The sequence below is a fragment of the Chondrus crispus genome, genomic scaffold, assembly GCF_000350225.1.
Source record: "Chondrus crispus Stackhouse genomic scaffold, scaffold_457, whole genome shotgun sequence".
NCBI lineage: Eukaryota > Rhodophyta > Florideophyceae > Gigartinales > Gigartinaceae > Chondrus > Chondrus crispus.
The window spans coordinates 1-24,352 of NW_005179360.1; the positions used below are offsets into that span (position 1 = coordinate 1).

General features: G+C 51.1%; 8 protein-coding genes; 3 read left to right on the forward strand and 5 right to left on the reverse strand.

Moving 5' to 3' along the window:
• The first annotated feature begins 180 nt into the window (after positions 1-180).
• CHC_T00008535001 (Sel1-repeat containing protein) lies at positions 181-2,799 on the forward strand. The gene has a single exon (XM_005719020.1). The coding sequence runs from the start codon at positions 181-183 to the stop codon at positions 2,797-2,799; it is 2,619 nt and encodes an 872-aa protein (XP_005719077.1).
• A 932-nt stretch (positions 2,800-3,731) lies between these two features.
• On the reverse strand, positions 3,732-4,400 carry CHC_T00000143001 (hypothetical protein). The gene has a single exon (XM_005719021.1). It carries the CDS (start codon positions 4,398-4,400, stop codon positions 3,732-3,734), a length of 669 nt encoding a protein of 222 aa, XP_005719078.1.
• Positions 4,401-5,304: 904 nt separating this feature from the next.
• Positions 5,305-5,481, reverse strand: CHC_T00000144001 (hypothetical protein). The gene has a single exon (XM_005719022.1). It carries the CDS (start codon positions 5,479-5,481, stop codon positions 5,305-5,307), a length of 177 nt encoding a protein of 58 aa, XP_005719079.1.
• Positions 5,482-6,976: 1,495 nt separating this feature from the next.
• CHC_T00000145001 (hypothetical protein) lies at positions 6,977-7,696 on the reverse strand. Its single transcript, XM_005719023.1, has one exon. It carries the CDS (start codon positions 7,694-7,696, stop codon positions 6,977-6,979), a length of 720 nt encoding a protein of 239 aa, XP_005719080.1.
• Positions 7,697-11,743: 4,047 nt separating this feature from the next.
• Positions 11,744-12,367, reverse strand: CHC_T00000146001 (hypothetical protein). The gene has a single exon (XM_005719024.1). The coding sequence runs from the start codon at positions 12,365-12,367 to the stop codon at positions 11,744-11,746; it is 624 nt and encodes a 207-aa protein (XP_005719081.1).
• An 896-nt stretch (positions 12,368-13,263) lies between these two features.
• Positions 13,264-14,055, forward strand: CHC_T00000147001 (hypothetical protein). The gene has a single exon (XM_005719025.1). The coding sequence runs from the start codon at positions 13,264-13,266 to the stop codon at positions 14,053-14,055; it is 792 nt and encodes a 263-aa protein (XP_005719082.1).
• A 6,237-nt stretch (positions 14,056-20,292) lies between these two features.
• On the forward strand, positions 20,293-21,796 carry CHC_T00000148001 (hypothetical protein). XM_005719026.1 is given in 5 exon segments: positions 20,293-20,423; positions 20,424-20,472; positions 20,607-20,754; positions 20,868-21,498; positions 21,499-21,796. 3 exon segments carry the CDS (start codon positions 20,424-20,426, stop codon positions 21,496-21,498), a joined length of 828 nt encoding a protein of 275 aa, XP_005719083.1. The 5' UTR covers positions 20,293-20,423; the 3' UTR covers positions 21,499-21,796.
• A 14-nt stretch (positions 21,797-21,810) lies between these two features.
• On the reverse strand, positions 21,811-24,019 carry CHC_T00000149001 (hypothetical protein). XM_005719027.1 is given in 3 exon segments: positions 21,811-22,320; positions 22,321-23,075; positions 23,311-24,019. 2 exon segments carry the CDS (start codon positions 24,017-24,019, stop codon positions 22,321-22,323), a joined length of 1,464 nt encoding a protein of 487 aa, XP_005719084.1. The 3' UTR covers positions 21,811-22,320.
• Positions 24,020-24,352: the final 333 nt, after the last annotated feature.

Sequence of the window (24,352 nt, forward strand, 5' to 3'; positions counted from 1 at the left end):
GCACAGCTGGGCATGGGCAACAGAACTTCAGGAGTGGATGCAGCGGAAAGAAGGAATGCTAGCATATGCGGGTTTACGATGCCAGAACGATACTTTCATGAAGTATCCAAAGAGAATAGACTGGTGACCAAGGTCGGGGACCTTGTCGACTGCTGGTTAGCGCTTATAGCGGGAGTGCAAATGCAATTCCTGGTGAGTAAGGACGGAGGATGGCTCAGACGTTGTCTGGGTCAAGTCGAGCACGACCAAGAGACTGTGGTGAGCGGAGAAGGCGTAGAGATGGGAGGGATGGAAAAGAGGGGGAGCGGCCTCTTCATGAGATATGTTCGAATTGAAGAAGCGATGCAAGCATTCCAGTTTGGAGTCGTGGGTCAAGAGTTTGAGCAGTTGGAGCAGACATTGACGTTTATGGGATATTCGCTGGAGAGCGTGCGTACGAGACTGGGAAGGTGGGTGAAAGCGAACACGGACTCGCAGAGTGGGGCGTGGAGGCCTTTGATGTTTCAAGCGGGGGAGTTGATATCGGGGTGGACAGAGGTTGGGCGTGTATCGAATGATGTGTCACGTACCCTGCGGCAGAGAGAAGGGAATGCAGTACTGGGGGATCGGGCGGTGCAGTGTCGTGTAGTGTGGGAGTTGCAATGTGTTTTGAGGGAAAGGGTATCGGGAATGGAAGGGAGCCCGAGCAGTATGGTAGCGGTGGCGCTTTGCATGGTCAGTTTTCCGTCGCTGGTTGTGATGAAGACAGAAGAAACGAGCGAGAAAATGGGTGCCACGGATGTCCGGTCAAGCGAGGCAGGGGGGGTGGCAATCTCGGAAAATCGAGATAGTGTGTCAGTATCATTCGGGAATGAGCAAAGAGGTAGGGATGCGGAAGAAGAGAGGAAGAAACGGAGCGAAGAAATGTTTGTGATAGTGCCGATTTGTGGGCCTCAGAGAATGAGGCTTCAGGTACAAGTGGGCGACGATGACGATTGGAGCAATAGAGGTGGAGCGGGCGATAGAGGATTCAAAGTGAGAGTACGGTTGTGCCGGGGGGCGACATCGCGAGATGAGCGGTTTGAGTGGGGATGGTGGCGGGAGGCAGCGTTGGGACGTATGGAGGGATTGAGGCGATGGCAGAAGAATCATGGTATGTGTTCGCCAGACTTGCATGCCGGGCACCGGAATATGACGTCAGACATCGTGAGTGTAAAGCCAAGAGCAGACAAAACGGGGACAGAGGTTGAGATGTGGTCGGGATGGGAACCGTTTCGAAGCCAGCAATGCAGATTTGAGCTAGAAGGGGACAAAGTTCTTGCGAAATTTGAAGTGAGCATGCGACACCATGATCTAGTAGTTACAAAGAAAAACATTACGACATTGTACACCCAAGCCGTCGGGGAGAGAAGCTTCACGGTGTACGAAGACAATGACCGCGAGGCCTTACAAGACGGATGTTTGATAGTAGGAGAAGCACTGGATGATAAGTCGCCAGGTTGCTTGAGCTCAGTCAGGGCTGGAGCATATGAAGATGAAGAGTTTGCGAAGAACCTGCCAGCAAAAGGCGAAAATGTTATTGAGGAAGAGTTGGGCCAGGTCCAAAGAGACATTTTTCTGTTGAAGGTTGCTGCACTGGAGCATGGTGATATGAACGCGTTGCAGAGATGCGTGGAACTCCTCACCGACTCGAGTGAGGAGATCACAGAACACATGATATTGACGAACAGGCGACGAGCTGGAGAATTGGTGCTAGCTTTTTTCCACAGTGTTTTTGTGAGCAGAAAGGGGAGTTGCGGGGTCAAGGGGGGTGGAAGAGAGTTTGAAGCGTTGTTTTCATTAATGCAGGAGCTTGTGGAGAAATCGGCTTTTGACAACTATGTCGTGGATGTGGTTCTGGAATTTCTGAAATGCGCAGTAGATATGAGTATACCTGAGGATGTACGAAGCTGCCTCGTATGGATGCGAAGGTTGATAGCAAGATCACTGAGATTGGATAAGTTGGATTTTCTTTGTCGTAGTTTTGAAGAAATAATTAGAGCGGAACGAGGGCAAGGAGTGGCTATCCGTCGGAAGCAGTTCTTCTTCACGGACAGTGAGGTGACCGAGTACGACGTGTGTACTGTTAACATTTTAGAAAAGACTCTTCTGGAACGCGAGATTGAGGAGCATGATGATGTCTGGGCGATGAACACGCTAGGACTGATGGTGCATAACGGCGCAGAAGGAGTAGAAGCCGATGTGGTACGCGCAATGGAGCTTTATGAGCTTGCAATATCGAAAGGCGATGATGGCTCTGCGATGAACAACCTAGGTTGTTTGTTAGAGAAGGGAGGGGAGGGGGTCGAGAAGGATGCGGTACGAGCCAAGGAGTTATTCGAGCGTGCAATCAATGAGCATGATTTTGTCCCGGCGATGAACAAGCTAGGACTGATGGTGGAGGAGGGCGCAGACGGAGTAGAAGCCGATGCTGTACGCGCAATGGAGCTTTATGAGCTTGCAATATCGAAAGGCAGGAACGGCATCGCGATGTACAATCTCGGTATCTTGCTGAGAGACGGGGCGGAGGGTTTGGATTGCAATTTGGTGTGCGCGGCTGAGCTGTTTGAGAGGGCCATTGAAGAGAGCAACGGTACAGACGCAATGGTGGAACTCGGAAATCTGTTACGCGATGGAGCGGAAGGAGTCGAGCGGGATACAGATCGTGCATGCATATTGTACGAGGGGGCCATCAAAGAGGACAACCATTCCGAGGCTGTAGAGAATCTTGCTGCGCTGCGCGATGCTGAGATGAATGAGGTCACAGAAGACGGAGATTGAACGATTTCAGAAGTCAGCAAGAGCACTCTCCCGAACGGAGATGGCGGGTGCCGTCGGGGAGAGCAGAAGGGAAAACCCGAGGCTCAAGGCGAGCAGAGTTCCCTTCGTTAAGACCCCTGTAGAACATGGGATAAAGATGTGGTTCCTACCGTCCGGCAGCGACGGATAGATCGCCTATGCCGAGTTCAACTCCTTTATCGGGACAACGAACTCGGAGGCAGCGGCCGGCGCTAGTGTCTAGACGACCGTCAATTTGACCTCATATGAGGTCGTTTTTTTCAAAAATATATAAATTAAATCGAAACTTTAAAAAGTCAGTTTGGACACCATTTCTTTACCGTATACGCCCTCGGCAATAACATCTTGCAAAACATTGGGATAGCGGTTGTCAATGCACAGAGAGACTAATGAGAATGTAATGAACTAAGAATCTAATGAAGTTTCAATGATCAGTTGACTTTTTAAACAGGCGTTTTGGTTTCGAAGATATCAACATAAAACGTTTTGAGGTTGGTCAAAAAGGCTCCCTTTTTGGGCATTTTAAAAATGGCTGGAAAAGACGTGCAGATCTCACCAAACTCCATCCTTCCGCAACGCAGAAGTCAACTGCAGTGGCGAGAGTATCTTTTTCCATCTTGTTGAGTTAGCGCAAGTCGAGAAAAAATAAGTTGAAAAGTGACCTCATACAGTGCTGGCCAAAATGATAGAGACACAGGCCATTCACACTGTGGCAGACCCTTTTTGCTCCAATGATAAATGAGAAGAGGCTCTGCACACGTATTGGGAGAGCCAAACGTGATAGAAAAAACGGTTTTATAGAACAAAAAACAGCCTCGGAACTATAAGGCAAAACGTGTTTACGGCATGGCCATAATGATAGGGACAAGACCTCTACCCCATTATCTGGACCCCATGTATGCGCAATACTCAGCTCAGTACTTCGTAGCACCTCCCTTAGCAAGGTAACAGTCCCTGCAGCGTCGTTGCATGCACCCCAAAAGGGATTTCAGTGTGTCCGTTGTGATGTTATCCCAGGCTTCCCAAACGGTCTCTTTAAGCTCTTCGACGTTGTCAAATTGACGACAACCAGCGTATACAGCACGTGCGAACAGACCCCAGAGATTCTCTATAGGATTTAAGTCTGGGGCCTTTGCCGGCCAGTCCATAACCGGCACCTCTTCCTCCTCAAAGAACTGCCTGACCCGATGTGCTCTGTGAATAGAAGCTCCGTCATGCATGTATATCCATCCTGCGTCCAGCTCCTGATCAATAAACGGTAGCAAATAAATTTCTAATGTTTGTATGTAGTCCTCTGCGTTCTGATTTCCTTCGAGCAACACCAATTCGCATTTCTTCGTCCCACAAAAAGCCCCCCAAAACATGACCGAATTCCCACCTCCTTGCCTTCTCGAGAATATGCGCTTGTCCTTCCTCAGGTCGTGCCAATCGAAGGCGAAGACGTCTAGTCCGTCGAGATTGAACTTTTTCTCGTCGGACCAGATGACTTTATACCAATCTGCAGGACACCATGTCAGCTTCTCGCTCGCAAAATTTTCCCGAGGGACAAGATGACGGAGCAGCATCATTGGAGCCAACACCATCTTCTTGAATTGGAAGTTCGGGTCGTTGTGCAGCGTGCGGTGGATTTACCGTGAGGCAACAGAGAGTCCCAGCTCCTGACGAAGCGTTTTAGAGCCTTTTATTTCATTTGAGGCAGCCCGAAGTAACCTTCTTTTGTCGGTGGGGGATAGCTTTTGCGGTCTTCCTGGCGATTTTTTTCTCCCATATTCCAACGGCGCGCGCAGGAGGTTAGAAACTACGGTCTTGGAGCGCTGCACACGAGCAGCGATGTCTCGAATGGTTCTACCGCCTTGAGAAAGACCAACGATAAGCCCCTTTTCGTGCTCGTTCAGGACTTTGCCTCTTCCCATTTCTCCGAGCTACCAACCGACTGTTTTCTGCACAACCGTCTGCAGACCCCTCGATTGTAGCCTTAGCATGGCCTTTACGCCTTTCGGCGGAACGCAGTTTGCGTTTTGCGCCAAAACGCGAGTTAGTTCCTGTTGTCCCTATCATTATGGCCATGCCGTAAACACGTTTTTGCCTTATAGCTCCAAGGCTTTTTTTAATTCTATAAAACCGTTTTTTCTATCACGTTTGGCTCTCCCGATACGTGTACAGAGCCTCTTCTCTTTTATCATTGGAGCAAAAAGGGGCTGCCACAGTGCGAATAGCCTGTGTCCCTATCATTTTGGCCAGCACTGTATGAGGTCATTTGTCACCTAGACACTAGGGCGCCCGCCTCAGGCTGCACCCGGCACGGAGAACGGAATCAGGACTTGTCGAGGTGGCGCAACGGAGGAGTCCTTTTGCTCTCGCCCCGTCGCCGCTTTAGCTTTCAGCACTCATTTGACCTGTTGTGGTTGGTCGCTGGTGCCATCCACGGGCATCCCCGACTACCCCGAACCGGCTAAGCAGCTTCGTTCGGTCGTGCCGTCTTTCGCCTTAGTAGTGTCCTGCGCTTCCACCCCCGCCCCCACTCGGGTTACACGCACGCACTAGTATTATGTGTAATGCGCAAGAACTTGACAAGTAGGGTTGACGACTCAAGCTCTGAGAGCGAGGCGCAAGATGCGAGAACTTGAGACAACTTGAACAGATCGCTTCGTATCTATGCTTCATTTTCAATGTGCACGTAGTACAATGAGATAGCCCTCTCCAGATTGTGCGAGACCCTGTATGCCGGCGATCGTGTCAGAGAGCGGAAGAGTGGGAGACCGCGCGCTCCGATTGCGATCCGAGCAGTCGGTCTTCTTCCTTTCTGGCCTTGCCAAGGATATGGAAAAGACTGCCTTTTGCACTTCTATTTGGCAATGGATAGAGGAACCTCATCCCCACCAACTACGTCCTCTTCCAACGATCGCCACCGATATCCCCTCTTGTTACACCCGAACCAGTCATGTTTGTCAGCCCCAGCAATCAAGAAGTAATCAAACTTTACTTTCACAAGTGTTTTTACTCGCAGCTCTAAAAGATACGCATCTCAAACCCAGCATCTGTGTGCATTCGCTTTTGATTGTAAAACCAGGTATTCGATCGCCACTTGCTTGCATTCCACTACCACCGTTAGGGCGTAAAAGAGGCCCCATTTCCGAACCAACATTCTGTGAGCGTCTGTAGTTTCCTCGTTTTCCTCGACTACATCTCAGAAGCCAGGTTTCCATAGTGCTTTCCAACTCCCTCCCTGAACGTGGTGGGAGTCCAGTTGTGCCCTGCCCATGTTTTGCGTTTCCGTTCTAGAGGTAGTGGTCGACATCATGTTCTCGCACCTACGGACAGCTGCTGGGCGAGATACCGAGCTGGTTGGACACAAGAACTGGCGAAGATTGCAAACGCCGCGAGACCCGAGCGTAAAATCTACGTTTCAGCACGGTACAGTTGGTCTCTATATGGGGTACTCATTCTTTTCGAAGCGCCCTCAAGGAGCTAGTGGGTGCAATCGAAAGAGGGGGGAGATAAGCAAATGATACGAAGGGTTTTTTACAAACGACTGTAAAGGCGTGGATTGGAATAATTGTGGCTTGCAACAATGAGGGAATCATGCGATTCTCTTTGGGCTTCATTTCCGCCTAGCGCAGTACTCGATAGCGCGACGTGTATGGGCGTTCGTGCGACACACGGCATTTATTGTTGGACCAGTGGCTCTAGTGTTTTTCGATCATTTGCCAAAGAGAACTTGGAAGCTGACCTTGGAGCATCATATTAACGGTTGAGATACTTTGTATAAGCTCTTGAATGTGAATGGCTTCCTCTGTACGTGCACAAGGGTGAGGTCATGGAGTGTTACATAATTGCCATTTTGTGCAATGAGCGGCGCACGTCGGTTCGCGGATGTTGCAGTAGCAGTAGCAAGAGCCTCGAGCGGTCGGGCAGCGGTTGCAGTGGAGTTGAAGGGGACGCCCAATGTACGTGGGTCCGCCCGAGTTTGTGTCGATGGCGGCGCTGTGGTGACGACGAGCCAAGCACATTGCGCCGCGATGTGGAGGAGGATGTAGGTTGTAGTGCTGGGACCAGCAAACAACAGCGTGAAGCTCAAAGTTGGTCCAACCTGATCTACGGTAACAGGCTCTTGCTCTCCTTTGCTCCCAGGAAGAGAGGAGAGCAGACGCCAATTAGATTAGGCTTCGGGAAAGTAAGGCCGCGACACAGGAGATAATGTGCACGTACTTTGGAAGGACGCGGTGTGGGCCCCGGCGGAGCTTCGGACTGGCGAAGCCGCCTTACTACACGACGGATCGTGGGGTGATGGCGGTGGGGGAGGAGCGGGCGAGCCGGTTTCTACGCGAATCGGGGCGCCGACGGTGCGCTTAACGTGCGAGCGGCGCAGATGGGAGCGGGTGGGGCAGAGGTCGGGTCGGAGAGGAGAGCTCGAGCTTTGGCGAAGAGTAAGGATCGGTCGCGGTGAGCTCACGGGTACGCGTGGGAGATCAAAATTCCCGGATGCGATCATCCTGCACGGGCCAGGCGCGGTAGACAACGACAGGACCGCAATGAAGGCCCAGGAGCGAGGAGGGGCGCTGCGGTCAGAGCGCAGGGGAGCCGCCGCGAGTAGGGGCGCAGGCGAGACGGGGTGGGTGCTGAAATGGGATGGGGAAGGGGCGTGCGCATCTGTGCAGATGGTGGGAGACGGCGCGTGGAGCAGCGTTTTGGCGGGCGGGCAGGCGCGATCGGGCTCGGGGGGCTTGTTCGATGCTTGGGGCGGAATCGCAGGCGCTGGCGCTGGCGCCCGGCGCCCGGCGCCCGGCGCCTGCGCCGACGCAACCACGGCGCCCCGTGAAGGCGACGGCGATAGAGGTGGAGTTGATATCGACTTTCTCATCCGAAAAAAAAAACTCATAGTCTTTCATTTTTTGAACCACAAGTGGTTACAGGGGCCCTACTCATTAGTACCGCCCCGTGCGAGACCCCAAAACTGGCACTATTGGGAGACGGCATTAATAGGTGACGTCGTCACATCTATTTTCACTCCCTCGGTAATTACAGAGCTTACGCAAACGAGAATTTCAGCAATACAAATGCAGAAATTCTGCATCACCATTTGCTGAAATCCATTTCTGAAAATTTTGTGAACACTTTTCTGAAACGTTTACGCCAAACGTAGACTTTCACAAACATGGGAGTATTAGGTGAAAAGGGCATGCAGCACAACTAAACACTGTAGAGTGGTAAGATACCTTCCCTAACCCCATGCAAGCTGCGTGATGATTTTTGATCACGCTGGCAGAGCGTGAAATTTCGTGATTTTGTGTGAATCACGATTACTGCGTGAACCTCACTCTGTGCAGCGTGAAGTTCACCCGGTCAAATTGCTCACAAACTCTGCTCATCTTTCTAACGCCCTACTGTACTGCACCATATCGCTTGAGAGTGCAAGATCATGAGATATGAAGATGAACATATGTCGGCGTACAGTACACAAAGAGTGCCTAAAATCGCCAACCCCCCTGCACTGTTGCGGTGCACATCGGTGGCATACGTGCGACTTGGACACAGTGACCCCTCGACGGAGATGTGCGTCAGATAAGCGGACGGAACAGTATGAAATGGGGAGGGGAATCCCGTCAGAGCCATTGCAGATTAGAGACAACAACGAGCCGACATGTGGATGGGGAAGAGAGCGGAATTGGGCTCGGTGCATGATGGCGCTAAAGGTGAGCGAGCGCTACGGCTCGCATCCGCAATCAGGTGATGCGACCGCTTGAACTAGAGGTGTGGCACGACTCCCAAATTTTTTCTGCCTGGTCTAATTCTCGCCTGATAAAGGCGTACCTGAGGACACAACCCTTTTCTGTGTTCAATCTGGTCCCCCCGTTGATTTCACATTCTTCTTGATCGTAGGGTCAACAGGGACTACGAACTCATCCAAACTTCAATTTCGTTTCCTCTCTAGCGCCCGCGACACAGTTTTCAGCTCCCCATCAGCTCCGTAGACACGTTGCGTGACGACACGCTCGCCGTCCAACACTAACCACCCAGCCGTCACGGTACTTATCCCACCCTCATCAGTTTGTACTCCTACTGACACCCCGTTCGGTAGCGCAATCGTCACCTCCTCCAGCACCGATGAGGCCATGCGTTCAATCACGCACGAGTAATGCTGAGGGACAGCGTCCCCGGACCCAAACGTAAACACCACGCTCTCTACATCCCATGTCCCACTCAGCGCCTTTGACGTTTCGAGGACAGCGTTTTCTGCAAACCGCTCACTCGCACCGCCGCACCCTGGCAATATGCTGCCTCCGCAGAAGTCGGCATCCCACTTCTCCATCAACATTGTCAACGAACCGGTTGGGGACTTGACGGATTTGAAATCTAGGCGCACGCGCGTCTTTGCCACCGGGTGGGCGAGTGCGATGGAAAACGCTGCGCCAGAGTCTTGCTCATACTGAGCCGGACCGCAACTTATTGTGCCGTCTGGGAACCCGCCGTTGATGGTGTGCTCATCAGAGGTGGGGAAGGTGCGCTCAGCAACATCTGGGACGACGGCATCTGCCTCACAGCCGACGGACGGTAGCGCACGGGTTCGCTTCATGAAAAGCAAGCCATCTTCGAGGCACTTGCTGCTCGACAAGCTGTCGAAACCGGGGATCTCGACGCCCCATTCCCGGAATTCGTCGGGGACAAAGTGATCCTGGTGCAGACGATTGCGGGCGGGGAGCACAACAGTTAGTAGGTAGAAAGCGTGAATAAATGGAAACTTGCGAAGGGCTAGAGTATGGCTTTTTGACGCACAGGGATGTTGATAAGGGCGCCGTCCGGGGTGGAGAAGGCACATTCATATCCGAACCACTCTCCCTCAACTGCGTGCACAAAATCCGGATGTGAAAAGCCGAAGGTGGTCCTCGCGGTGGCTGATGGGGATTGTTGTTGAGCGTCTGCGTTCGCCGACGGCGCTTTGACTCCATCTAGCTGCGATACAGTCGGATGTGCGCGTCCGGCAATGCGAGGAAGTGGTACTTTGGAGCTCCGACGTGAACATAAGGGGTGATGGATCGTGAGGAGAGGGGTCCTGAGAGGCGCTGGTTGCAGAAAGGCTGGAACGGCGGGCGGGGTTTGTGACCAGGGTGGCGTGAGAGGCCTTGAGGGATATGGCATTGCGATTAGCTTCCTGAAACGGGGCTGCGCGGATAGTGACGTCCAGTGTAGGAGCAGTGTTTTGAAGAGAGGCCCTTGTTGCTGTTTGAAGGCCTCCTTAACAACAACTTGGGATTTGGTGTTATTGAAAACACTCAGATTGATATCAATCTGAGGTTGAGAACAGTTCACACACTGCAACTGTCGTAAAGTAGGAATGATGTGGGCTGACGATATAGCGCACAACTAATCAATACACATCCTATACACTGCACGTCTTCAGTTGAAACGCGAACGAATGTCGATGCTGTACACGTGTATCTGCTTTGCTTCTGCGATATGAATATCCGGGCAGGATATTCATAGAAAGGATGCACAATTGCCAGATACGAGCTGCAAACACAAGAAGGATTGCAAGTTGCGTTTACCGGGCAAATCCCGCAGGTATATCGCAATGTTGTCTATGCCGTAGCGAGAAAACAGGAAATTTTAAATCGATATTGAGCAACAAGTGGCTGTTTGTGCTTCTAGCTTGGTCACTTCACCAGATTGTTCATTGTTCAAGAGCTCACATGCACAAAATCTAGACTTCTCCCGTTCCGCTCGACAAAACTGTTCCTGATACGGCACAGTACTAGCCGTTTTATATTCTTTCAAACACATTCCGTTGGACACCTGTCTACCGGGTTTTTTTCCTCGCAGGGAAAGTCGCTTCATCCGTCACAGTCTTCAAGCATCAGGCATGGGACGGCCCGAAAGATCGCGACTTGACGGAGGTAATTTGGACAGCTCAGCCGCGATCTGAACTTGAGAATCAGTCGCGAGCGCAAACACATGATGTACTTTCCATTTTCGTAGTAGCCAGACGACCAACTAAGATGAAATCTATTAGAAATGCCTTTCTTTATGAAGGACTCCGTAATGCTGTCATACTTTTGTTTAAAGGAAGCAACAGAACTCTAGTGGCAAGAAGGATCGGGGAGCTGTTCACAGTTCCGATATCAGGTGGGAGGTTCATGGCATTGTCTGTTACACATACACTCGAGCTCCCAGACACGTTCCAAGTAAAGCGTCCCAGAAAGACCATGGGCATTACGCAATTGCTTAGCACTGCAGGATTGTCTATATCGCCGACATAGTTCGCGCCGACCACCTCTGCTCAACTTGTACATCTATGCATATATTTGCTTATATGGATCGGTTCTCGTCGCAATTCGGGCGCGGTGAAATCACTCGCGATCAAGAAAGCGCTTTGTTGCCATTCGTGAACAGTTTGCTGTCCTACGGGGTGAAAATCAGACATCGCGCGCACTGTTGAAGAGTTGGCATGTCGCAGTCAAGGAATTCAGGCCTTCGGGTTCACGCGCCTCAGACCGGCGTCGCATCGGGCAGGACGAAAGCTACCTGCCACTCCATCACCCGCACAACCATGCCCCGGCGATATGATCGAGATGTGCATAATGTCGCAATTTATGGATGCGCAGAGCAGGCAAAGGAACATAAACATTCAAGGGAACAAAAAAATTACAATGACAGCTCTCCCTTCCCAACATAAACTATGCACACTTGTACGGAGGTAAATTGGACTACAAGGATAGAAATTGTGCACAGCGGCTCACGCCCCAGATCCTAAAAAACAGTTTCGACCTCTAGCGATTCCTCAATGGCGCTGCTCAACAATGGGCGGGAGATGTAGCGATTTCGGGCAGCGTACCTTAAACTAACCTAGCGACGTACGTGAGGGTACTCCTTGACAACCACCCCAAATACTTTCTGGAGGCGACTTCGGTTCAAACTTGGACGTGGCGTCTTAATTGATTGTACAGCATGCGCCTGGCGACGATCCAGGTATTTGTCCGCCCCTCCTTGGCTTGGGAAGTGGGTCCCAAGCCGACAGCAAAGCTTCATCAAAGACATCCTTCAGACCTTCTTGAGTGAGTGCTGAACACTCGAAAAATGAGTCGGCTCCAATAGTGCGGGCAACACTCTCGCCCTCGGCAGTTGTGACGGGCTTCTGTCCCCGTTGCATCAAGCGATTAAGTTCGACGGGATCCTCCCTGAGATCCATCTTGCAACCACAGAGAATCATATGACTACCAGGACTGACTCGCTTGATCTCAGGGGCCCAGCGGCGTTCGATGTTTTCCAGGGATGGGTGATGAACAATGGAATAGCAGAGAATGAATACATCGGTCTCGTGGTAGGAGAGGGCACGAAGGCGCTCGTAATCTTCTTGTCCAGCTGTGTCGAGGAGCTCGAGGGTACGGGGACGGCCGTCAACGTGGACGGTGGCAGTGAAGGTGTCGAAGACGGTCGGGACATAGTCGGTTGGGAATTTGTTCTCAGCATACGAGTAGACCATGCAGGTCTTACCGACGGATCCATCGCCGACGAGGACGGTTTTGACGCGAACTAGGTTGTCTTCGTTAGCCATGGGACCTGCACTGTATCCACCACGAGCCATGCGCAGACCGAGTGGAATAGAGGTAAAGGGATACTGTGGAAGAGGAGAGGTGTGAGGAAGAAGGCGGAAGGAGAGCGCAGGTGAGGAAAGTTAAAAGCGGGTGAGATGATGAGCGAAAGACGAGGGTGATTCCGTCGAAGCTAGAGAAATAAGGAGGCGAGAGGGTATTTGAGCGGGTTGGGGGTGGGGGATGGGGGGGATGGCAGGGGATGAAGCAAGGTGGCGTTAAGACGAGGACGGGTTGGGTAGTAGAGATGATAGGTTTGAGAAAAATGGTGCGACGGATTTACTCAAAGAGAGCCGGATTTGGGGGGCCTCGTTCAAAAATTTGAATTGAGTGCGATTTGGGGCGAAACGGAGCTCGTTTGAAAAACGAGAAATCCCGCCTTTCCCCCTCATTGGTTATCTCCCACCAAACGGACACCGTCCCCGCCACCCTTGTTGAGCCTCGCACGCAAATGGCATTCACCTAATCCCAATCGTTCCCTTCCTCCCTTCACACGGGCCGCGACATCTACCTTTGCCACCGTCTTTCACCCCCCTCCACTCCCCTGCTCCACCCTTTCTTAACACAGCAGCAGTCTTTCGCTCCCCCTGGCGCCTTGCGTGACTCGCCCACATCCCACACCGTCTCCCACTCCCTTCCCCTCTCCTCCAACAACCCCCCCACATTCACACTCGCCATGGCTGCGACTGGACTTCGCCATGCTTCCGATTCTAATGGAGCCTCGCTCGGCGAGCCCTCCATCATCCGAAGAGATGAGATGATGGCTGGCATGATGGGCGGCGCAGATTCCACATCGCTTGGCGCTGACAACGGCACTTCGCTCATCGCTCGCGCTGAGGCGCTCAACGCGTTTATGAAGATGCAACCCGTGGCCAACCAGGCACGTCACCAATCAACTTCCCCCACTATCCCTTCTGAAGAACCTGCTGGCTGCTTCTGTCTCGGCAGCCGCACTGTGCATCAGCCTTCCCGAGAAGTTGCGCACCGAACAAAACGAGAGTACTACCCAGACAACCTGAGCATCCAGCCCAACCGACACAAATGGGGCCGCCGGATGGAGTGGCTGATAGTGGCCTGCGTGGACTTTCTCGAAAAGGAGGGTTTGGACGAGAGAAATATCTTTGCCGTGTCCGCCGTGGACGACTTGGTGCGCAATATGACAGTAGAAGAAGGGGAGGAGCTGGCGAAGAACACGGACCCAAACGTGGCGGCTGGTGTGATCAAGGCGCAGATCCGGCACGCGGACGAGGCGCTGGTGGGCAAGGAGTGTCTGCGGACGTACATCGAGCTGCAGCAAGCGCGGGAAGGGGACGGGAGCCCAGGGGACGGGCTCCGCAGCTACGAAGAGAGCCATCTCGCGCGTACGGTGGACGACACCAAGAGGATTAGCGGGGCGCGGAGGGCGTACGTGCTTGCTCGGATAATGAGGCTGCTGGGAAGGGTGAGCGCGAATGAGGAGGTGTCGCGGATGAACGCGCATTGCCTGGCTAAGTGCGTGGCACCAAGCATGCTGCACTGGGACCCCAACTCGGGGTTTGCGCTGCTGATGCTTGGCAAGATTACGGCTTTTGTGATGACGATGATCGAGGACGCGAGGGTTTTTGATGAAAATCTGTGTCAGAAAATAGATGAACTGGCGCAAGAATGCTAGCGGGAGGGGAGAGGGGGATTAGGGGATTGTTAAATGTTTAGGAGGTTAGGGTTGGGTGGAGCGGGGTGCCTGAGGTGAATGTTTTTAGAGGAATTATTGTTTGTACAATTTGTTTTTCTGTCGGTGTAGCAAAAGCTAGGGGAAGATGTGAAGAAAAGAACTTTTGAGGACGTTTTTATGTGTGTTTGTTGCGAAAAGACAAGGTGGTTTCCCGACGATGTTTTCCTCGGAGCTCTGGTAGCGTAGAGGCACAGTAGAAGAGAAAATGAACTCGGAAAGGTGGCGGAGCAAATACAGTGGAGAAGTGTAGAGGTTTAGTTTGCCTTTGTGTATGACGGCACGACTACGGGAGCAAGCAAGTGCGGGAAGGTTTGGATTGCAAGGGAGAGTGTTGATTGGTGTCAAGTACAATACTGTATGTACGTACGCGCTGTACAGATTGGCGTCAAGTACCCTTGAAGGGTACAGTATGTACGCACTGTACAATGCACAGTTCATAGAAGGCAGTGCTGTGTGGTGATGTCTGATGTCGATATGGTGATGATTCTAGAAGACTAAAGCAGACCACGTGTGTAGCACACGTGCGTAGCAGACACGTGCGTAGCAATCATGACATGATTCACATTGTGAAGAGAAACGTCGCGATAGCCTCCAAAGAGAAACTTCAATCGATCTGCAGCGTCCCGATGCAGCGCGATCTCATACCCTGCACGAGCAAGTAGAAAATCTCAACTTGAGTTCAAGGTTTGGCACGTGTCATGGCCGCCTTATTCAAAAAATGGTAAAACCGACCTCACACAAGGGAGACCCCCTTCACGACGGCAGCACAGTACAGTAGTACAATAGATGGCCTTCATGCGTAATACTCCATAACCCGATTCGACATAAATTGCGTAAACTCTCACATGGAACACTTGCCTTCATTTTTCAGGATCAGCGGCAGAAATAACTCTACCTGCCGAATTTTGCTGTTTTTACGGCTTTGCTACTGCTGAGGATTTCTGGAAGCGTAAGAGCATCTCCAATGATTCTGAACAAATCAACAAAATACTTAATTTGACAATTTGGTCAACCAAAGACATCCCCAACGGTACGAAAACAAAGGAAAAAAAGAGCAACTCACAAAAAACTCGTGACCAAATCCAGCTGATTTGGTCCGATGCACATCGCAGTCAAACTATTTCACTTTCCAAGTGCCGATCAGATATTGGATAAAAATTGGCGCGAAGACCGAAATACTCTACAGCTCACTGTACATCACCTCAAACAATCCCTCCTAGCATCACTAACACCAACGTTCTCACCCCGATCGACATCCCCGATACGATGTCACATTCTGCAGCGTCCAAACTGGACAAACTTCAGATTCATACTGAGAGCAACACAAAAAAGACCACAAGGGGATCAAGTTTCACCACGACTGAAGATGCGGCCATTGCTAAGGCCTGGATATCAGCCTCAGAGAACCCTGTTGTAGGTGCTGAGCAGAAGAGTACTTCGTTCTTTAAATGCATCCCTGAGCTCTACAATGAAAAATTTAAGCCGGTCAACAGAGAGTTCAGATGTATAGAGTCTTTGAAAACAAGCAACATGGCCATACACAAAGAATGCATGCGATTCTCTTGATGCCATGTTAGAGTAGTACGTTTTACAGCCAACAGGGGCTTCTACGGGTGACATTTTAAAAATGGTCACGGCATTGTACAACAACCGTAAAACAACTTGGAGATGGTAAATTACAGGAATGATTGCCGGAAACCATTCCGATTCATGCAGGCTTTGAATATCCTCGGGAAGCATGACAAATTTATGGCTGTAGATCTCAAAGACAGTGGAGAAACATCCAATAAGTCGGTGTCAACAAAGCATGCGGCACCTACATGGAATACAAATGGTGCTACTGTGCTTAAAAGCAATGAGATTGAGCTATTACAGCAGCAACAGCAAATATCAATACGTCGAAAAAGAGCAAAGCAGGAGAATGAAAAATAAAAGGTTACTTCAAAGAAGTTGCGTCTGGCTGCACAACGTGAACGCAACCAGGCTTCGAAAGGACAATATGAAATTATGTTGTTTACACGCGCGCCATCTACTTGTGACACAGCGGAAGCTGTTGAATTCTTCAATATCATGCGAGCTCGCGCTTTGCAAGACATCCGCAAAGAAGAGGAAAGCAAGGCATGAGAAAAAGACACATCAAGCGGTTCTGCGGTAGAAAGCGAAGCGAATGAGAGCGATTGAGAAATTAACAAATTGATCATAACTAATCGACGTGCGCTTTTGGCGGCCTCGTTCCTCGGCCAGCGGGCGTTCCAGCGGACTTTGCACGCAGCCGCGAAAAGAGCACATAGCGCGCGAAGTGCGCGGCGATTGCGATCATTCCCTCCCTTTCTACGCCCAATGATATTCCATGACGAGCACTCTAGTGTTAAAATATTCTACTTCATCATTTGTGAAGCGTGACAGAGCGCAAATAGCTGCGATGGTTCTGTGAGGATGGTCCGATCCCATTTGTCCACCATGAGCCCACATTGGAACAGTTCCGTCTCCGATTACAATATCACTCCCTGCGGCTTCAGTAGAGTTTGTCGCATCTGCTCCGTAAATACGACCTTCTACCATCATGTTATGCAGAAGCACACAAAATTTCATGATGACTTTCATAGAACGCCTGTACCAGGAGCGGGTCGGTCGAGCGACGATATGCCCCTTCCTGTGTAAAACCTCGAAAGCTCTCTCAACATCCTTTCTAAACCTTTCTTGGCAGGCGGCCATGAGCTTTTCCTTTCGCGTTATCGGTTGGGAGACTGTCTGTACAAATCAAGGCCACCTTGGATAAATTCCGTCAGCTAACCAGTAAGGTATGCTCTGCTTTTCTCTGTTTATCTCGTATTCGAGCGATATCGGATATGTTCCGTCCGCAATCTTGTTGGAGAGAGTTGAAGCTTCCAACACATTAATGTCGTTAGCACACCCTGGCATGCCAAAGAAATAATGCCATATCTAAAGCTGGTCATCTCCTATGACCTCGACCGTTAACGTCGCCTCACCCTCTTTCCCTTGATACTGACCATGATACGCAGTTGGACAGTTCTTACAGTACCATTTTGCAGAGTCCATGCCCCCCATCATACCTGGTAACCCCCTTGCTTCTGATCGAGCCACAATCCTTCGTAGGTCCACGTCGCTAGGTGCTCTCAAATACTCCTCCTCGAAACAACACACCACGCCATCGCAGAACCTGTCCGAACACTGCAACACAGTTGACTCGCCGATACGTAGGTATTCATTTCAATGAATCTGCCGCAGATCCATACGCTAACATACGCAATGCTGCAGTAGCTTTTTGGTAGTAAGTTAAACCTTTCCTACAAGTACTGTCCTGGCGCTGTGTAAAGAAAGGATCATGCACTTCAAATGCATCTTTGATTCTTTGAAAAACTTATCGAGACAGCCGAAATCGCCTTCGGAACTGTTGGTCGCTGTACACAGGGGCTTCCGCGAAATAATTTTGAAACAGTCGCAGAGCAGCTGCTTGTCTTCCTCGTTCAAGGTTCGGAGCCCTGCCAACACGTGAGCCACCATGTTTGCGCGGCATGTCGTCATGACTGCTGCTAGTGAGCAGCGTATCAACAAGGTGGAGCAGCTGATCATCAGCCATCTCCTCGACGTAAATTTACGGGTTGTCCATTTGAATAGCGGTTCACCGCCAGTTCTGACCTTGCAGAAGCCATAGCACTATCTTCTCAAATATGGCACCTCCAATTACAGTGCAGTCGCGATAATTGGGAACTCGATAATTGGGACGTCGTGATAAACGGGACAGAAATCAGTCCACCGTCCTCGTTCCCTTCCAAATTTAATCAAATTTTACGGTTGTCCCAAATTTGATAATTGGGACTGATTTTTTGGATTCGGTGGACCTTCTGGAGGGGGTTCTTCAACGTTCAGCAAAATCAAAGAGCACAGCACGGCAGCAGACTAGAACGCTTAGATCTGACTTGTCGCTCGATTCCCTCTCCTCTCCGCGCATCTCAGCTCATCACGATACTGAACCGTCCTGAAAGCTGCAGTGCTATGAAGTACGCCACGTTTAACGAAGTGCAAAAGCGCTCCCTGCGTAACGAAGTGCTCCCCCGGAGTGAGAGTCATCATAGTGCGACATGTCGTGTCATGGCGCTGTGGTGTCAGGTAACATTTCGCCTCTATACGACCCCGGGCAAGTCAACGGTTGCTGGCGTCCTCAAGCAAGCAAGAAACATCGCCACTCGGGAACCTCAACTAAGGGTGAGCAAATCAATTCGAATGAAGCGAGGTGCAAAACCGGAACTTGAGCGGGCACTCTTCTCCTGGATTTGTGATCAAGTATCCGTGCGAAGGATGATTAACGGTCCTTTAATCATTGCAAAGGCCAAGAAGCTCCAAGACCTGTGTAATGCAACGCTGCAGCCAAGCGAGAGAATGAAGCTAAACTTCAGCGCCGGGTGGGTGGCAATCTTCAAACGTCGTTGGAGTCTGCGTTCTTTCAAGACGCATGGAGAGGGCGGTGATGCAGATGTGGGTGCGGCCGACGATGCTCTTCCGGGACTGAAGGAGAAGATAAGACGGTACGATCGGAGAAATGTTTTCAATGCTGATGAGTGCGGTCCCTTCTACAAGCTTGCCCCCGACCGCACGGTTGCCATGCAACGCCCTCCTGGTCGCAAAAAGGCAAAGGACCGCATCACAGTGTTAGTGTGCACAACCGCAGATGATTCAGAAAAGGTTGAACTCATGTTCATTAGAACCGCCTTGCGACCGAGACCATTCAAAGAAGTCTGGAAAGGATTATGGGCTTGAGTACCATGCCAATAAGAGGGCCTGGATGACATCAGAATGTTTCTACGAGTGGCTGAAACGGCTCGATGCACACTTCACTTCGCAAGGTCGAAAGATTCTTTTGCTTGTTGACAACTGCAGCGCTCACGGCACTTTAGAGACTGCACCTTCGCTACAGAATATTGAGTTTTGCTTCCTTCCCACTAATACAACCCCGAAATTACAACCATGTGACGCCGGAATTATAATGTCAAAGAAAGTACAGTATAGGAAGTACTAGATGAGATCGGGCGTTGAAGTTTGCGGAAGCGGAGACCATATCCGACATTTACAAAGTTGATATCGTAAGTGCCATGCTCTCATTCAAGCGAATTTGGAGAACAATGGCTGCGGGCATCATCGCCAATTGCTGGCGACACACTGGGCTTATCGGCCCAATTGCGGAAATCAACGAAAGCAACTTACAGGATGAGGTAAGAGAGCTTCAGAACGCTGTTGCGCACCTGGTTCCACCTTATGTTCGAATGGACATTGAAGATCTGGTCAACCCTATCGGTGAAGATGACTGCATTGCGGGAGTGTCTGACAAGCAACTTGTCGACCAGATTATAAACCAGTCAGTAGTAGAAGATTCAGAGGATATCGAGATTGATGTTGGTGAAGTGACGCCTCTTCCATCATTCAAGGAGCAACTACAGGCCGTCGCCAGTTGCAAGCGTTTATGCGACGCGTATAACGTCAGTGACGCGATTCGAAGCTCTGTCTCCGCTCTTCAAGGGGAGGTGAGACGCCAAAGACAATGTGCTGCGAAACAGTCAACGATGGATGCGTGGATCAATAAATGAACCTGCGAGGGGCCCACGTGTCGTTACACGTGTTCAGGCGAGCTCTCGAAAATTGGGACGTCGTGATAATTGGGACAGAAATCAGTCCACCGTACAGTCCCAATTATCGCGATTGCACTGTAATATCATACGTTGTACACGTTGTACAACACGCCAGATTCGCTGAGAAAGATAGGACAGGCATCATACACGTTTCATTTTCTTTTTTGTAATTTGATCATTTACCTCCGCGTTGGTGGAGATGCTCTAAGCTCTCACTGCCCTGGAAAGTGTGCGCAACCCGGTCACACACCGAGTTTCTACATCCCTTCATCTCCGAAAATCCGAAAACTCGGCGCAAATATTTCGCAAAACGCCAAGACGAAGGCCATCAGTCGCTCTCGATGTCAGCACGCGTCGCCCAATGCTCCAGTGAGCAGTGTCCTGTGCGCACTGTCACCCTGTGCCCCATCAGCGCGATTGCTCGTCGCCTTTCCTAACTGCACACCCCTTTCCACTCTTTTTTGCGCTCCCCCACTCCAATTACGACCCGCCCCCTCAATTCATCATCCCCCTCTTCTAAACTCTACCCCCTCTCTTGCCCCACCTCCGCCACACCTTCGCCTCCTTGTACATCACATCACCACGCCACTCGTTATCCGCTCACGCACGCACGCACCCTTCCCTCCCACCCTCCGTTCCTCCGCACTAACCCCTCTTTTCACAATGCTTATCAAAGAATACCGCATCGCCATGCCCATGACTTCAAAAGAATGTACGTCCATCAATACCGTCCCATCCATTTATCATCTTTGCTCTCTCTCCATCTAATCCCTCCGTCCTTTTTCTCAATCACCGCTGACTCTTTCGCTGCCCCTGCCTTCGTCCACTTCACCCTCCCTTTTGCAGACAACCTCGCCCAGCTCTATATGGTGGCAAAGGCAAGCCAGGAAGAGTCTGGCCAGCAAGCCGGCGAGGGAATTGAAATCGTCCGAAACGAGCCTTACGATTCCAAATCCCCACTTAACAGGCATGACATGCCACCTGGTCAGTACACGTGAGTTGCATCTACATTTTCATCCATCCCTTTTCATCCATCCCTTTTCTTCCATCCCTTTCTTCCACCTCATCCATCCCGACTAACGTTTTACCCCATGTTTCCCGCTGCAGCGAAAAAGTCATGTATCTCAAGAGCAAGCTCCCAAAATTCGTCGCCATGCTCGTCCCCGACTCCATGACCAACATCACCGAGTACTCGTGGAACGCCTTCCCGCGTTGCAAAACAGTATACAGAAACGCCTATTTTGGCGACAAGTTTGTCATGTCCGTCGACACCATGCACGCCGACGACCGCGGCACCCAACAAAACGCCGTCAACCTCCCGCCAGCCGACATGGCCAAGAGAAAAGTCGAGTACATGAACATCGCATGCGAGGACTCGTCCATCCCCATGGAGAAAGGGGAGAACCCTACACAATTTTTGTCAAAGAAGACGGGCCGCGGCAACCTCAAGCCCACCTTCCTAGAGGACCATGACCCCATCATGACGTGCTACAAAGTCGTTAAGCTCCGCTTCAAGGTCTTCGGCTTGCAGACTAAGGTCGAACAGTGGGGCCACCATTACGGTATGAAGGTCCCGCTTTTGAAATGCCATCGGAAGCTCTTTTGCTGGATTGATGAGTGGTTCGGCCTCGGCATTGACAACATTCGCGCCATGGAGGAAGAGACCGCTCGTATCACCAAGGTCAAGATTGAGGACTCGCTCAAGGCCTCCGAAGTAGGGGCTATTGCAGCTAGTTAGTTAGGCGCCTAACTCTACTTCCGACCGAGGTAGGGCTGTTCATTTATTTCATTTACGGTTGTAGCATCAAGTTACATTTCGTCTCGTTTGGTGCGGTATGGCGTTGGCTTCACTGTGGTGCGCGATGGCAACGTTTTCAAGGTGCGTTTTTGGACACTGGCGAGTTTGTGATGTTTGGTGCAACTTGCTGCTTGGTGGGGTGACGCGGCAAAACATGACGTTCGAATCGTCGTTTTGCTGGTTGTCGTGCAGCACGGTCATGGTTGTGTTAGCATCCGTAAAGCACATTTATGTACTCTATATGTTTTTTCATCTCTTGAGCTGGCTTGGCGTTCAGACAATTACATCTACTGAACAAAAGAAATTACTGATTCGTAGATCTCGGTTAAGTGCGGAAACTACGCGCAGGGTGACGCGAAAGGCAACTCCCGTTTCGCAATGTCGAAATCTGCATCTGCAGGTACGCCCACACATTCTCACCTAGATAACGACTTTCGCTTCAAGAGACTGGACGAGGCAACTTAGCAGACATGCCTAAAGACACGGGATTAATACCAAATACCCCCTGCTGCTTTCTGTTGGCTGATTGCCTGGGTTTCAACGATGGTGAGGCGGAAAAATCACACTGAAGCCCTGATGTAATCAGACTTAACAGAAGCAGATACAAGAATAGATGAAAATGGTAGTAGAAGCTTGTTTACTGGATGAGTACAATCGAACAGTGGCTTCGCGTTTGTTCCTCTGAAGTCGCCTCCAATTTTCGCTTCTAGACAGGCAAGTGTGCAACTCGTTTCAATTCGAAGATGCCCCCAAGGCGCAATTTTATCCACGGACGGCGATGGAATTGCTGGGGAAGGACGACTGGGCTAGGCGGAAGTGCACCCCTGCGCATTTACCAGCAAAGACCCCCTTCGACAGAGCAGCTGCCACATCCTCACAAAGCAATTCAATCATGCACGCTTCCGCAAATCCAGCCAGCTCACTGCTATCCATCAAGGCCTTCAGATTTTCAACGGCCGAGGTATATGCTGTTTTCTCCGGAAGCATGAATCCGGCAGTGATGTCCATCTCATCGGAATCACTTAAGCTGATTCCTGGGTTGCATGACGAGTTCTTGTTAGCGACAAACCCGACGGTTTGCTCTTGAGAAAACCATCGTACATAGTTCTTGCAGTCCTCAAGGGTCCAAGGCTGGCCATTTCCGTTAGAGCAGGAGCGAAGGCAGCGTTCCTCACAGAGACGACACAGGCCTACAACGGTTGACTCGTAGCGAGCGGAAACTTTTCGCGTGCGATCCAAAACGAGTCCTCGCAATGCCTTGACTCGATCGGGGAGGCCGATGTTAACTGAGGCGTTGTTGCCTAGCTCGCCAAAAGCAAAGCTGAATTGCTCTGCTGATGAGGGGTCGGCATCCATAGGTAGTAATTTTACAGTGGTGCGATCATCGTCACCTGAATCGATGCCAAGGCATGAGACGTCCGGAAATAGGGCCTCATCGGAGGGATCGCAATGGTATGGCAAAGGGTCATCAATTTTAAGAGCCGAGGCTCCTCTCGCTAGTTGAAAACATACACCACCTGTTCGAAACAACAGGGAATGACATTTGATGAGAGAGAAAGCACGTGCAGGTAAGGAGTGGGTCGCGCAGAGAAAAAATAATCAAAAATAAGGAAAGCGCGCCAAAATAATAACAGAAAGAGTGTTGTCACTGTTAGAATCGGTACACTAGAACAACGTTCGCGGGGTCAATCGGAAAGCTGCGATGACGCGATGTACATCTACTATGGAAGGCAGGGAGGCAAGATAGCTTACCATCATTTCTAGGGCTTTGGGCAGGGGACGAGGAAAAGCTCTTCGGAGAAGTGAGTGGAGAATGCCATTGAGCAACGTCATCTGGAAGGGACTTAGACGAGTAGCGACCGGGAAGCTGACCAGCATTGGTGCGGCGCGACCTGGAGCGAGGCTTCTTCGCGAGAGCTGCGGTGAAGACGCCCTCTGTGGGGACTTTGCGGACTGGGCGTCTCACAGCGGGCTCTGATGGGGAGGATGGGTGGGAGTGGTCTGACTTGGACGGAGGGTCTGGGGCATGATGCTGTTGAAGCTTCTTGTTTGACTTTTTGGGGGCTGGAGGTACGTGGACGGGGAGGGTGTCTTCCTGTTTCACGGCGGTGAGGTTGCCATCTTTATCTCTAAAAATTGTGAGCTTGCCCTTCTTGTAGCGGACTCCACATGCATTACACAGCGTCTTCGGTCCGTCAGGGCCTGCACGCCAAAGTGGAGTTTCAGTGTTTCCACAATGGACGCAGCGGAGCTTGAGGAGGGGATCAGCGATCTTGCCCATGACGGCAAGGGGTGGTAAATTAGACGAGCGAAAGTGTGTGAGAGTGATGAGGGAATTAAATGAACAGACTGAAGCGGAGGCCGAGAGCGGGGTTGTGGGGGAGAGGGCAAGGCAGGTTGTGGAGGTAAAGATGGAGATCCGTGATATCTGGACGAAAGAGGAAGGGGACGGCCTGTTCATGGCGGGAAGGCGACGGACGACGACGGTAGAGAAAGAGGAATCCACTGAGGACTTGACACGTGGGGATGTGGAAGGGCCGCCGACAGTGTGCTGAGGCTGCCTGTGCGTGTTTTTGGAATATTTAAGAATCTGCACCGGGCTGGGAAGGGTCCAGCATTGGTGTCTGGGTCTTCCAGTCCGGCGCCACAGCCGCCAATCATGTGTCCAATAGAGATGCAATTCAGCCAATGGCTGTCATCCAACCCTAAAGGCCATAAAGGCCTCGTTGCTCTGATTGGCTGTTCCATATTATCTGGAGTGTATTTACAGTCCGAGAACTAACCCTTTTTGACA

Coding starts and splice junctions, on each gene's coding strand:
- CHC_T00008535001 (XM_005719020.1), top strand. CDS start 181: ATGCAATTCCTGGTGAGTAAGGACGGAGGATGGCTCAGACGTTGTCTG.
- CHC_T00000143001 (XM_005719021.1), bottom strand. CDS start 4,400: ATGGTGTTGGCTCCAATGATGCTGCTCCGTCATCTTGTCCCTCGGGAA.
- CHC_T00000144001 (XM_005719022.1), bottom strand. CDS start 5,481: ATGAAGCATAGATACGAAGCGATCTGTTCAAGTTGTCTCAAGTTCTCG.
- CHC_T00000145001 (XM_005719023.1), bottom strand. CDS start 7,696: ATGAGTTTTTTTTTTCGGATGAGAAAGTCGATATCAACTCCACCTCTA.
- CHC_T00000146001 (XM_005719024.1), bottom strand. CDS start 12,367: ATGGCTAACGAAGACAACCTAGTTCGCGTCAAAACCGTCCTCGTCGGC.
- CHC_T00000147001 (XM_005719025.1), top strand. CDS start 13,264: ATGCAACCCGTGGCCAACCAGGCACGTCACCAATCAACTTCCCCCACT.
- CHC_T00000148001 (XM_005719026.1), top strand. CDS start 20,424: ATGCTTATCAAAGAATACCGCATCGCCATGCCCATGACTTCAAAAGAA. Junction 20,473..20,606: donor GCCCATGACTTCAAAAGAAT/GTACGTCCATCA, acceptor TCCCTTTTGCAG/ACAACCTCGCCCAGCTCTAT. Junction 20,755..20,867: donor ATGCCACCTGGTCAGTACAC/GTGAGTTGCATC, acceptor TTCCCGCTGCAG/CGAAAAAGTCATGTATCTCA.
- CHC_T00000149001 (XM_005719027.1), bottom strand. CDS start 24,019: ATGAACAGGCCGTCCCCTTCCTCTTTCGTCCAGATATCACGGATCTCC. Junction 23,076..23,310: donor CCAAAGCCCTAGAAATGATG/GTAAGCTATCTT, acceptor TGTTTCGAACAG/GTGGTGTATGTTTTCAACTA.